The sequence below is a fragment of the Megascapheus bottae genome, chromosome 5 (assembly GCF_031878675.1).
Source record: "Megascapheus bottae isolate mThoBot1 chromosome 5, mThoBot2.hap1, whole genome shotgun sequence".
Lineage (NCBI taxonomy): Eukaryota > Metazoa > Chordata > Mammalia > Rodentia > Geomyidae > Megascapheus > Megascapheus bottae.
The window spans coordinates 16,477,636-16,491,089 of NC_143513.1; the positions used below are offsets into that span (position 1 = coordinate 16,477,636).

The 13,454-nt window shown below is 36.2% G+C and overlaps 1 protein-coding gene across 1 annotated transcript in view; it reads left to right on the forward strand.

Annotated features, from left to right (window-relative positions):
• Positions 1–13,454, forward strand: part of LOC150063041 (histone deacetylase 9-like) — a 37,241-nt gene that overhangs the window by 21,472 nt on the left and 2,315 nt on the right. The window contains exons 3-4 of the mRNA XM_090333625.1: positions 3,881–4,001; positions 11,925–11,978. Of these exons, the coding sequence (XP_090189751.1) occupies positions 3,881–4,001; positions 11,925–11,978 (175 nt within the window). The remainder of the gene's footprint in view (positions 1–3,880; positions 4,002–11,924; positions 11,979–13,454) is intronic.

The window sequence follows — 13,454 nt, forward strand, 5'->3', positions numbered from 1 at the left end:
CATTCCTTCTATAATCAGGTTGCATTAACGGCTTTATTTCAGAGAGACTATTCTTCAGGAAAGATTCGTGGTGTGTTGTAAGACTCAATGATATGGTAATTTTTAATGACTTGATTCAAACTTTTATCCTGAATAGAAACTGTTTGGGAGTCTGAACTGACTGCAATCATATTTCTAAGTAGAGTGAGCATGAGTTGAGCCTTAGCTCCTTTCTATTCCCAGGAAAGACACTGAACCCAAGTCACAGGGAATGAATCACAGAGAACACAATCCCTATCTCACAAGGCTTCTTTATTAAAAAGAGATAGGCAGAGCTATAAGTTTTTGTTCTGAGGCCCATACTGGTAAACTATTCAAGATCTATGTTTGTATCTCAATCAAGAATGCCCCAGATGAACTTCCTCCTTTTAAAATATTGGGTGTTCCAGCATGCTCAGAATTCTCAAAAATCATTTTGGTCAGCACACCATAGATAACTCTACATAGACATCTGGCAGACTTAAGTATCTCTGAGAACGGAAACCAGTGGATCACTAAATTAAGATTATCAGAGCACTTTACTCTATTTCATGACTCATTATGTTTCTGACCTTTGACTGCAAAAAGCATCTTGAGAAAGAAATGAAGGAATTAAAAGTACACAGGAAATAGAAAATAGGAGAAGGAATGAAATGAGAATATCTATATTTGAGCACAAGCAAATGAATGACAAAATAAAAAATGGGAACTACTAGAGGTCTCCATATTAGAGCAAAGTTGAAGGAGACAGATTGAAAGCAGCTGATGAAAAAGTAGCAGAATTGAACTATGGAATAGCCTGTGGAGGGAGAGGTGGGGAGAGAGAGAGAGAGAGAGAGAGAGAGAGAGAGAGAGAGAGAGAGAGAGAGAGAGAGAGAGAGAGAGAGAGAGAGAGAGAGAGAGAGAGAGAGAGAGAGAGAGAGTTAGGGAAGGAGGAGGGAAGGAAGGGAGAAAGGAAGGAAGGAAGGAAAGAAGGGAGTTAAAATGTCAGAATTCTTAGCTTAGTTAACCACCAGGTTCCCTTAGTAGTGGCTCTGTGGAATACAAATCTCAGAGTATGCTTTCTTCTAAGCTTTTCTGTAGGTGAGAATGTTGTACCTACTGAGCTTTCATTACTCCCTTTCCATGGAAACATACACTCTCTTGGTGGAGTTTGCTCTTTGATCATCTGCAGAAATAAAAGAAAGTGCTTGCATCATGGGGCAAACTTGTAAGCTCATCTACTGGGGAGGTAGTAGGATCAAAGTCTGAGTCTGCCTCAGGCAAAACTGTTAGTGAGATTTCATCTTATCAAAAAGTTGGGCCTGTCATCCTATTTAAGTAGGGGGATCACAGTATGAGCCACGCTGAGCAAAATACCTGAAACCTTATTTGAAAAATAACTAAAGTAAAAAGAGCTAGAGTATTTTTTAGGTGGTAGAGAGTCTGCTCAGTAATAGAAGGTTCTGAGTTCAAACCCCAATACTACCCTCTCTGCTTCCCCCCTCAAAAAAGTAGACATTTTGCTGGGATGTTCCACATGAAGATGAGTGAGTTCAGCAGGTGTCCTCTCAAGATTCGCCAGTGCTTGAGCTACTGTCTATTACAATAAATCTTTGTTCAAATATGTGATGGATCATTCAGCTAGAATGCTATGGGATTGTGGGAGAATACAGAAAATACAAGCCTGGAAGCACATCATATGTAAATTTACATGACTAGTGACTAAAACAAATATTTATCACTACTGGTTAAAAAAAAACAAACTTCAATTTAGACCTGGAAAATAAATCCTATTATCAACAGAGAGGGGTGAGAAATTCAAGATGATGATGACACTGGAGTCTAAACAAGGCTCAGATGATTAACTACAGAATTGCCATTGTTTTAGATTATCAATGTTTTACATCATTGGAATATGTAATAACAGCGGGGGGAGGATGATATGGAAACATACAAATGAGATCTAAAAATCCCTTCTATTTTGTGGTGTTAATGATTACACAGTCTTAGGGCTGTGTATCACAGTCTGCTTTCTGGTGGTCTGTTCTTTCCAACTTTAGAGATGGCTCAAACATGGAGTTACCATTAGTATCTCTGGAGTCTTCCATCCACTGAAATCTTGTATTTAAAATTTCTCTGTTGACTTTTCCCACTCATTTTATTCTCTATTGCCATTTTACTTCTTTGGTTGTTCTGGTATTTATAAAGCTTACCATGTTTCATGGCTATGTGTAAAACATCGAGTACAATATTTGTTTATTGATTAGAATAACAACTGACCACAGAGCTATCTTTGCATTTACTTCGGTCCTCAGCATAAAAATTCTCATCTTATCTACTTGAGTGTAATTTCTTTAAAACATATTTTTTTCTGTAAATTTAAATCAGATTACACAATGCTGAGTAATCATGTCAAAATAGAATACATGCACACAATAGCAAAGAAAATTCCACAGGTAGTTGTATGTTTATGTACAATCTTAAGATTCCACTTTATATCACTCCCTTGTTTGCTCTTTAGACAGCCTCTATTCCTCACTCACTGTGAGCTGATCATTTATTTTAGTGACAAGCACAACTCTGCCTCCGGTCCAGTAAGGCCTGAGTGTCTGCATATCGGAGCTTTCCCAAATGCCCCCTCAGTGAACCACAGAACATTTAACAGTCTGCAGGCTGCCCCATCACCTTGTAAGTGGGAGGCTGAATCTGGATATGTCCTGGTCCAGAGATAGGAATGTTTTCAAGTCAACTGGTAGATCCTTGATCAGGACCCTGGGAGGAAATTGTTAACCTTTGAATTTGAAGTTGATTACAGTTCTCTACTTTAAACATCACCTGACTTGTGGTGATAAGTTCATTAAGGGAAATATGTAGTTTGGGAGAAATGCAGCAATTTCCAAAAGTTGCCTGTTGTGTATATAATGGACTCACATATGTGCTGAGAAATGTGGCTAGGAAAACTACTTCATATGATGGCTAATGGAGGTTTAATTCCCACAGAATTCTGTCTAGAAGGAAGGACCACTCTTTGTTGGGTGCAGTGCAAGTCAGCCTCCCGTATGTATTAAAAAGAAAAAGAAAGAGAAAGCGAGAAAAGGAAAAAAAGACCGATTCTAGAGTGTCTGCAACTGTCTCTAGTTGCCCAGTGATTTTTGTCTCTGCTTAGTTTCCAATCTGTCACAGATTCACACTTGTATTAAAATATATTTAAAATGAAATACTACAAATCAAAATTAAAATCGAAGACATACACGATTTCACTAAATTAATAGAAAACGTTTGCAAAATATCTATCCAACAGCCATGAAAGTTTCTAAATATTTACTCCAAATTTATGTACTGACCTTACCCCCATTGGGTTGAAAAACAGATCCCAAACTGTTATGGATCCCAGGGGATATGCTTTGGGAACCATCAGTTCAGAGTAATGCCACGATGAGAAGCACACAGATGATTGAATTTGCATAGTTGTGATAATCTAATATATTCAATTATACTGTGCATTAATGAAAAAGAAGTAATTTGTTACAACCTCTTCAGGCAAGTATAGAATAAGATCACAACAAACTCATTTATTAGAAAAGCTGTAGTCTGCTTTGCAACTGTGAGTTTTCCAAGAGTCAAGTAATACTTTCTTTGTTATAGATTTATGTTTTTTTCTGTGAAATTGCCTGTTTAGGAATAAGCAATCCCATTGGATCTGAACATCACATACACTCGTTTTTCATGTATTATTATGGTACTTTACCAAGGAAATCAGTGTCACATTCCTGCTTGATGAAACTTAGCCCATTATTAATCATCTTAAATGTTACTTGAGGTCTCATTTTGTTCTAAATATTGTCAGTGGAGACTGTAGGTTTCTGTTGTTTTCTTTCAGCGAATTCAAGGTCGAAAAGCCAGCCTGGAGGAAATACAGCTTATTCATTCTGAACATCACTCACTGTTATATGGCACCAGCCCACTGGATGGACAGAAGCTGGACCCCAGGATACTTCTAGGTCTGTATGGACCTCCGTTCTACTGAGAACAGCACATTCCAAAACTGTCATTAGTCAGTGCTAGTGTCAGTTCAAAATACTTGGCAAGCAGTGTGACAAAGAAATCCGTTTTCTGAGGAACGAGTTAAGTATCACAGAAATCATTGCAGATTAAGAAATTTCTGTACTAGAAAAAGACAATGCATGTCTTTTTTAGGATGTTCACTTTAAAACAATTTGTTATTTGAAAGGCAGTTTTATGGTGTGTTTTTGTTAATTAGGATTTATGCATTGTCCAATTGCTCAAATGCTTAAAATGAAAGAGAGGGGATTTTTTCATACCTTTATGCAAATGGATCTTTAGCTCTCCTATTTGTGTGTGTGTGTGTGTGTGTGTGTGTGTGTGTGTCTTTCGAGTTTTTTCTATGATCTTAACAGAAAGAGAACAGTACAAGTTATTTTAAAAGAAAATTTATTACTATGCATGCCTAGAACATTACCTTTTTAAAGGTATTAGCATGATCTATTTAATGGATGCCTTACTTAAAGAATGTAACACAGTAAATGGTACAAGTAGACAATCAACAAAATGTAATTTTATGTCTTTTTCCAAAACTTTGTCATCGGACTTCAAAATAAAATTTAAATTGCAGGCTTTTTTTAAAGTAGGCTTCATAGAAATACGTTGAAGCAACAGATTTTAAAAATCATTAATAATGAAACATTAGTTGAAACAATTATATTTTATAATATAATATTTTATAATATATCTTATATAACAACAGTATATTGCATAGAAATATATGTGAAATGATTTTATTTTAGGTGTTTTTAAGGAACAAGGGTGTTGTAAGACTATTTCTTGTCCTTTCAAACACACAATATTGAAATTGATTGAACTTTTTCACTTAATTTGTTATAATTGAAGGAATTATTTTTGTTTACTGACCCTAACAATTTGAGAGAAGTTATATGACATGTAATATATAAACAAGGTGAAAACAATTATAAGGAAAAGTTAGTGATTATCTATGAAAACATGTTCAGCTTTTTACAAATGATGCCCGAACCCACATAGTGAAAGGCCTGCGAATGAAAGAAAAATTTGTTCTCGAAAATGTACATGGTCCTGGGTCTTGAACACGGGGCCTAGACACTGTCCTTGGACACTTTTTGCTCGAGGCTAGCGCTCTGCCACTTGAACCACAGCTCCACTGCTGGCTTTTTCTGTGTATGTGGTACTGGGGAATCGAACCCAGGGCTTCATGCACACTAGACTACACTCCTGACCCGCCCCCCTCCTCTTTTTTTGTTGTTGTTTTTAAGACAGGGCCTCACTATGTAACTCAGGCACATGCTCCTCCTACTTCAGCTGCCCAAGATTTGGGATTTCATGCCTGTGTCACTATGCCTGACTCTTGATTCTTTAAAGAAAACAATGTCTCTGTGTGAAGTTGCTTTATATAAAATACACCTCTTTTGCTGTGGATACTCTGTAATACATAATTTCAATGTTAGTTAATAGTCCCACTCAATTAACTACAAAGATGAAGTTGACCAGATAATTTAATTTTCATGGTTTTATAAGGCAAAATACTCAAGAATTTAAACAGTTTAAACAGAAGAAAGTGTCCGTGTGAGTGATTTTTAATTTAGTTAAAAGAAATCAGGTACCAGTAGCTTACACTTTGTAAACCCTAGCTATTCAGGTAGCAGAGATCTGAGAATCTTGGTTCAAAACCAGCCCAGGCAGGGTAGGAAAGATCATGAAGTTCTTATTTCCAGTTAACCACCAAGAAGTCAGATTGAAGGGTAGGGGAGTTTGGCCTAGTGGTAGTGTGCTTACCTAGCATGCACGAAGGCCCAGGTTCGATTCCCTGATACCACACACATAGAAAAAAAGCTGAAAGTGGTGCTGAGGCTCAAGTGTTAGAGTTCTGGTCTTGAGAAAGTTCAAGGACAGTGCTCAGGCCCTGAGCTCAAGCCCAAGACTGGCAAAAAATAATTAAATAAATAAAAGTCAGAGTGGAGCTATAGTTCAAGCAGTAAAGCACAATCCTTGGGCAAAAAGTAAACAGAGGGAGTGCACCCAGGTTCTGAGTTCAAGCTCTAATATTGACATAAAGAGAGCGGAAAAGAGAGAGAGAGAGAGAGAGAGAGAGAGAGAGAGAGAGAGAGAGAGAGAGAGAGAGAGAGAGAGAGAGAAAAGAGAAGAGGAAAGAAAGGAAGGAAGGAAGGAAGGAAGGAAGGAAGGAAGGAAGGAAGGAAGGAAGGAACAATAAAGAAAAGACATTCCCTAATTTCTTTTTAATTCCAGTCCCAAAGTATAAAATCAATGAAGTCACATGACAAGGTATCTTGGACTTTATTTGAATAAATTAGAACTAAATAAATTGTAAATATAAACTACATTGTAGTTTGAATGATGTAACTAAAAAAGTATTCCATAGTTTAAGAACAAAGACCTATTTGGTAAGGAAATTAAATTTATACTTTCACAAAAAACAAACTTTGCTGTAACATGCCAATATCATTTTTATTAAAGAAATTTGACAATTATAAATGAAAGTACTAAAATGTGAATCATTTTAATTATTGATGGATTTAAAATTAATTCCAATATATAATTTGGAACTTAAGAAAGGTACACACATGGTGAAAGTACTAAATATTGATGACTTGGTTTTTAATACTTTAATACAAGTAAATTGGCCTTTCATCTAATTAGTTTTAATTAATGGAAATAATATTTGTATAATTGATGTCTATAGAAATAGGTCTTGCATTCATGTGGGATTTAATAGATACCAGATTCTGCTCAGTGATCAGGGCAACAGTTTGAATACGACTCAGCTGTTTCATTCTGTGAATCTTTAGTTTAAATATGAAGGTCAGCTTTGAAAATTTATTTGAACAACTTCAACTTTTCTGTTGGATTTAAACATCCAGTTGATATTTTTTATTCTTGGTTCTCATGAATTAACCCATTTTGTTTAAAAGTTACTTTTTGCCCTTTCTAAAATTTGGGCTCTTGTAGCTTGTCTATTATTATTATTATTATTATTATTATTATCATTGTTATTATTGTTGTTATTATTGTTGTTGTTAGTAGTAGTAGTCTTCCTTGTCTTGGGGTTTGAACTCAGGACCTGAACACAACCCCTGAGCATTTGTGCTCAAGGCCAGTACTCTATCCTTTGAGCCACAAATTCCATTTCCAGCTTTTTGATGGTTAATTGGAGATGAGTTTCACAGACTTTCTGCCAGGACAAGCTTTGAACCACTATCCTTAGATTTCAGTCACTGGCATTAACAAACCTGTCTTTTAGTTACTTCCTCCTTTTCCCCCCTTCGTCCCCCTACCCCGCCCTGCTTTAACTCAGGGCTTGGGTTTTTGGAAGGCTAATGCTCTACCACTTATGCTATAGCGCCACTGCTGGCTTTTTCTGTACATGAACTACTGAGGAATCGAACCCAGGGCTTCAGGCATGCTAGGCAAGCACTCTACCAGAAAGCCACGCCCTCGGCCATATTTACTTTTGTAAAAGTTTAATTTTATTTTATCGTGAAGGGAATGTACAGAGGAGTCATATTCAGTTGCATAAGTAAGTAACAAGCATATTTCTTTCTTTCTCTTTTATTTTATTCTTTTTTTTTTTTTTTTGCCAGTCCTGGGGCTTGAACTCAGTGCCTAAAAGTGTTTAGGGATTTCTCAAGGCTAGTGCTCTACCACTAGAGCCACAGCACCACTTCCAGCTTCTTTCAATGTTTTTGGTACCGAGGAATTGAATCCAAATCTTAGTGCATGCTAGGCAAGCACTCTACCACTAGGCCAAACTCGAGGCCTTGAGCACATTTTTTATTGAACAATGTTACCTCTCTCTTGTTTTGGCATACTCTCCCTCCTCCACCCCCAACTTTATAGTTACTACTAAGAGTGGGTTGAAGCTGGCACATTCCTTGTAACTCCTATACTTCACACAATCCTTCCCAACACAGCAAAGAAATGTTAGTTCTGAGTTCAAATAATCATTATACTCTTGATAGTTAAGTTTCAGAGTTGGGAGGAAAGATTTAAACAAAAATGTTGTGCCTGTACCTATTCTTATTACTAGTTCCCTTTATGGTGTAACTAGCCATATATCAATCCATTTACTAAAAGAATGCAGTGCTGTTAACCAATACATTGAGTCATTGTAGAAATTTAAAATATTTTGCATGTAACTAAATTTGAATTATTATCTATTCTGTATAATGTAAACATTACTCAAAAATTTTCCCTAAGAGGCCTATCAAGTTTTAAAATTTCTCTTAATGCAGGGAGACATTTTCTTACCAAGGACCATTTATATATATTTTAATATCATTACAGTCCATATAAAATTATTGAACTGGCAGAAAGCTATGAACAGCCAATAAGAAGTATTGTCTTGTCACATACCAAGTGATTTCACAGTCTTAGATGGCTAGACAGGGATGGGAAACAGAAGGTTTTCCAAAACTTATCTTATTTTTAATTTGTCTTAATATGCTAATTATTTAGTAATACTATTTTCATCTCTTTAGAATAATCATAAAAATGAACTTTAAATATCAAAATACATATTTTTATTCACAAGTAATCATAACCATTGTATTTATTCTTGTAACATATTCAAGAATATAAAAATATCCTTGTTAAAAGCTAATTGAAAGGACCTCCAGGATATTGAAACAAAAGCCATATAATGAATGATTGTTGTCCTTAATGTACTATGTTGTCTCTCATCTCCTTTGCTGTCCCTTGGTTATCTCATATTGGTATAGTATCTCACTTTGTTATCTGATATATTGAATTTATTTGTATTTGGATATTTGAAATTTGATAGGGAAGGGGGGAAAACCAAGACGTGTGGGGGGTGTGGGGGGGGAGGGAAATGGGTACCAAGACATGTGAAAGGGTATCAATGTATGTGAATTAATGCACCTTCTATCTGGCAAATATCATGTAACCCTTTTACTAATTACAATAAAAAAAATTTGAAAAGAAAAAAAAAGATGATTTGGGTGAATATAATGTAACCCTTCTATTAATTACAATAAACATAAATTAATTAAATAAAGGAAAAAGATGATAGAGACGGGGTTGGGGGGAAAAGGGGGACAAAAATATGAGGAGCATCAATGCACGTGAATTAATGTAACTGTAACCCCTCTATACATTATCTCAACAATAAAAAAAACAAATCTTTGTTAAAAGTAACATCAAGAAGGTTTATGATTTTTCACTCAAATATGCGAGCAGCAACCTACTCTCAGAAGTAAACAAAAAGTCAAGCTTCCTGTTGCCTTTGGCTTACTCCTATAATCTTAGCTACTTAAGAAGCTGAGAGCTGAGGAACATATTATAAATCCAGCCTTGGCAGGAAATTCCATGAGACTCTTATCTCCGGTTGGTTATCAGAAAGCCAGAAGTGAATTTGTGGCTCAAGTGGTATAGTGCTGGCCTTGAGCACAAAAGCCCCAGTCCCTGAGTTCAAGCCCCAGGACTAGTAATTTGAAAATAACAACAGCATCACAAGAAAAGTTTAACCTTCTGTACATTGTCATATGTAAGTTTCTAGAAGAGCCTTACTGATTTCCAATATTTCAACTTTAACATTATGCCTTATTGTCTTTATTTTTCCCAGTGATGTCTTAACTTTTTATCATTATTGCTTCCTGTCATAATGCTGGGGACTTTGTGCATGCTAGGCAAGTGCTTTGTCCCTGACTTATAGCCTCTGCTTTAAAATTTTATGATGATCTCTCTATATAAATAAATATATCTGTCCATGCTTTTTTAAAATTATTTTTCAACTGCTATTAATGACATTTAACAAACCAACTAATATAATTGTTTTTATTTCCAAAGCAAACTCTTCATTTACAATATAATCTATCTGAACTTTTACTAACATTCCATGTAGATTCAACCAGAAACTTTAAAGAAAAAATTTAATGGCTTAGTTCATCTATTATCAGTAAGATATATGAATGGTGTAGGAAAATGACAGATTTTTTTTTAACCTGGTTCTATCACTGATCTGATGAATGACCAATTCATGTCACTTCAAATCCCTTTGACTGAAGATGACAATGTACTGTCCTTCCTTTAAGTTACTATGCAATCAGAGATTAGTGTTAGAGGTTTAGGAGCTCTTTGCATTTTTATCTCTATTACTAAGGAAGATAATACTGAAAATTGAAGTGCAGGATGACAAACTAATTACAAAAATCCCATAAAATATCAGCTCTAAGGACCGTCACAATGAACATTTTGGCATATTGCATGGTATTGTGTGTTTTTGTTTGTTTGTTTTATTTTTCTGTACTAGGCTTTCAACTCAGGAGGTGACACTTGCTTGGCTTCACTAGCTCAGCAGGCCCTCTACCACTTGACATGGAGTCTTGAGCGATGGAAATTTGTGCAATTTTCTGCTTAGGGCTCAAATCACAATTCTCCAGATCTTAGTCTCCTGACTATCTAGGAATGGGTCACAAGCCCTGGGCATGGTATATGTTTTGAAATAAGACTTTTTTTTTCTGGTGTGCCATGGGGCTTGAACTCTGGGCATGGGCCCTGTCCCTGAGCTCTTCAGCACTACCCTTGAGCCTCAGCCCTTACTTCCCTCATCCCACCCCCTTTTTTCCCTAATGGTTAATTGGAGATAAGACTCTCACAATCTTAATGCCTGAGCTGGCTTTGAACTGCGATGAGCAGATCTCATCCTCCTGTGTAGCTAGGGTTACAGGTGTGAGCCACTACACCCAGCAAAAGAAGATACTTTTATATTTAAATTGGTACAGATTTCCAAATAGCATTAACTTTCTTTTGTGTGTGTGTGTGTGTGTGTGTGTGTGTGTGTGTGTGTGTGTGTGTGTGTGTGTGTCATGGGGCTTGAACATGGCCTGGACACTGTTCCTGAGCTCTTTAGAGTTCAAGGCTACTGCCCACCCTTGAGTCAATCCCCATTTTCCATTTTCTAGAGGTTAATTGGAAATAAGAGTCTCAGGTCCTTTTGTGCCCAGGCTGGCTTTGAATCTTGATCCTCAGATCTCAGACTCCTGAGTAGCTAGGATTACAGGCATGAGTTACCACACCTAGCTCCAAATGTCATTAACTTTCTTGGAGTGTTTTGTTTAAAAAATTGTAGATGTTGAGGCTTATGGTGCACTTGACTTTACTTTTTTTTTTTTGCCAGTTCTGGGGCTTGAACTCAGGGCCTGGGCACTGTCTGAGCATTGTTCTTGAGCTTTCTCAGAGCTAGCACTGCACCACTTCAGCCACATCATCACTTCTGGCTTTTTCTGTGTATGTTGTACCAAGTAATTGAACCAAGGGCTTCAAGCCTGCTAGGCAAGCACTATACCACTAGGCTCTACTCCCTGCCCTTGACTTTAGATTTTAAGAAAATTCATCTATTTCTAGCCTGTAAGAACACTTCATTAATGCAATGGAAATAAAAAGTACATTTGAGATGATATTTTAGTATTTGAAGTAGTTAAAAAATGCCAATATTTGGTTCTATAAAGCTTGTGGATTAAGATACCACTGGAGGAACATATTCAGCAAATGGATGAGATGCTTGCTAGAAATGATAATGTTCTGAAATACTATGCAACATGAATGTTTGGGTCAATTAAAAAATTGGGCCCAAATTTTATTTGTGTGTTTATTCATGTGAGGTAATAAATTTCACATGTAACATTTATATTCATTTGCTGTGAGACCTTCCCATGTATTCATATAGGTAGGACCATGTGGGCTGACAGTCGCTTAACTGAGAGTTGGTCTTAAATGTAATGAATATCTGAGTCAAGTGGTAAATACCATGTGACATTATACTTGAATGAATTCCAAAAAATAAACCTATTATATTTATATTCATAATCTGTATTTTTTCATGTCTTCTTATCTTACAGGTGATGAGTCTCAAAAATATTTTTCCTCATTACCTTGTGGTGGACTTGGAGTAAGTATGACTTTTTTATTGCTTTTAAATATCACAGACTTACCCAAGAAATCCTTTGATGTTTCATTATCCAGTTACATTTAATATTACTTTTCAGTAAAGATAATATTAGCCCCTTAAGAACTGGCAGTTGCAAAGCAAATTGCCAAATTCAGAATTCTTTGTTCAAAACCTATGAATTTAGGGAGAGTGGCAACTTAGAACTCACAAGAATGAGGACCTACCTCCACGATGTAAGCTCCTGAGTGACAGATCACATACACAAAGCCAGCTTTGAAAACTTTTGTCTCACTAGAAAAAAAATAATACAAGAGGGTTTAACACGATTTTGCAGCACAATTTAATTTTCAATGGAATCAGACTAACTATGCACATACATTATATTCCTGGTGAAACAGAATAAACTTCAAAAAGTACTTTGCATCATGGGAATTTTTGTTTGTGAGCCCCCTGAGGCCATTTTTTGTCTTCAATAATTAACAAAGCCTTTTGACCCAGGATATTTATACCACATTTCAAGGACAAATTTGCTCAAATCCAGATACATATGAAGAAAAGTGTCTACATTTTTTTGTGGATGATTAGAACAAACCCTGTAACCTGCAATCTATTTAAAGTTAACCCTTACTGGCAACAAAAGATCACTCTCTAAAGAGCCCATTGATTTATTTTTCCCTAGTGCTACTTTTTATAGACTTCAGGAATTGTGAGATATTAAATAATGTACACTACAGGCTTACTTCTATCCAAAAAGACATTACATAATAATTTTACTACATTAAAATACAGAAGAGTAAAAATAGGTTTGAACTTGCCTGGTTGTGTGAGGACAGCATAATTCTAGGTCAGGTTCTCAAGGACCAAGGTATTCAACTCAATTAGGTTTTTTGGATATGGAGGGGGAAAACAAATAGACATATATCTATTATGCTTTCAAGAATACTTTTTTGTAGCTAAATCTTTTGTGGAAAATGTAAATATCGTCTGATCGTTTTAATGATGCCAGAGGACAGTGGGGGATTTCTTTCTGTTCCTTCATCTGTGATTTTGATGCCCCTGAAAAGAAGTATAGCAACTGCAGTCAATAATCATTTGGCATTTCATGAAGCTAGTAAAACATAATCACTGTTTTTAATCCCATTTTTCAGATGAGAAACTAAATAGAGAAATGAAATGATTTCCTACAGGCATGTAGTTAAAGGTGAAAGACTGATGAAAGAGTGGGGTTGGCATTCCTGTTTGGATGAAGTCATGTCAAAAGAGCTCTGAAGATTCTTCCTTAGTTCTCCTTTTGTCAGACTCACTGAAGGCCTCATTCCCAGCCAAGCAGTATTCAGTGTTGCTAAGGTAGTATGGTTTCTTCTGTGGCAACGCACTGGTGACTTTTCCATTTTGACCCTTGACATGAGACAACCCTCACCCTACAGTCATTCTTGCTCACTTTAATAAAACCCTCTGTGGAGCCAGGAGCTGGCAAAAT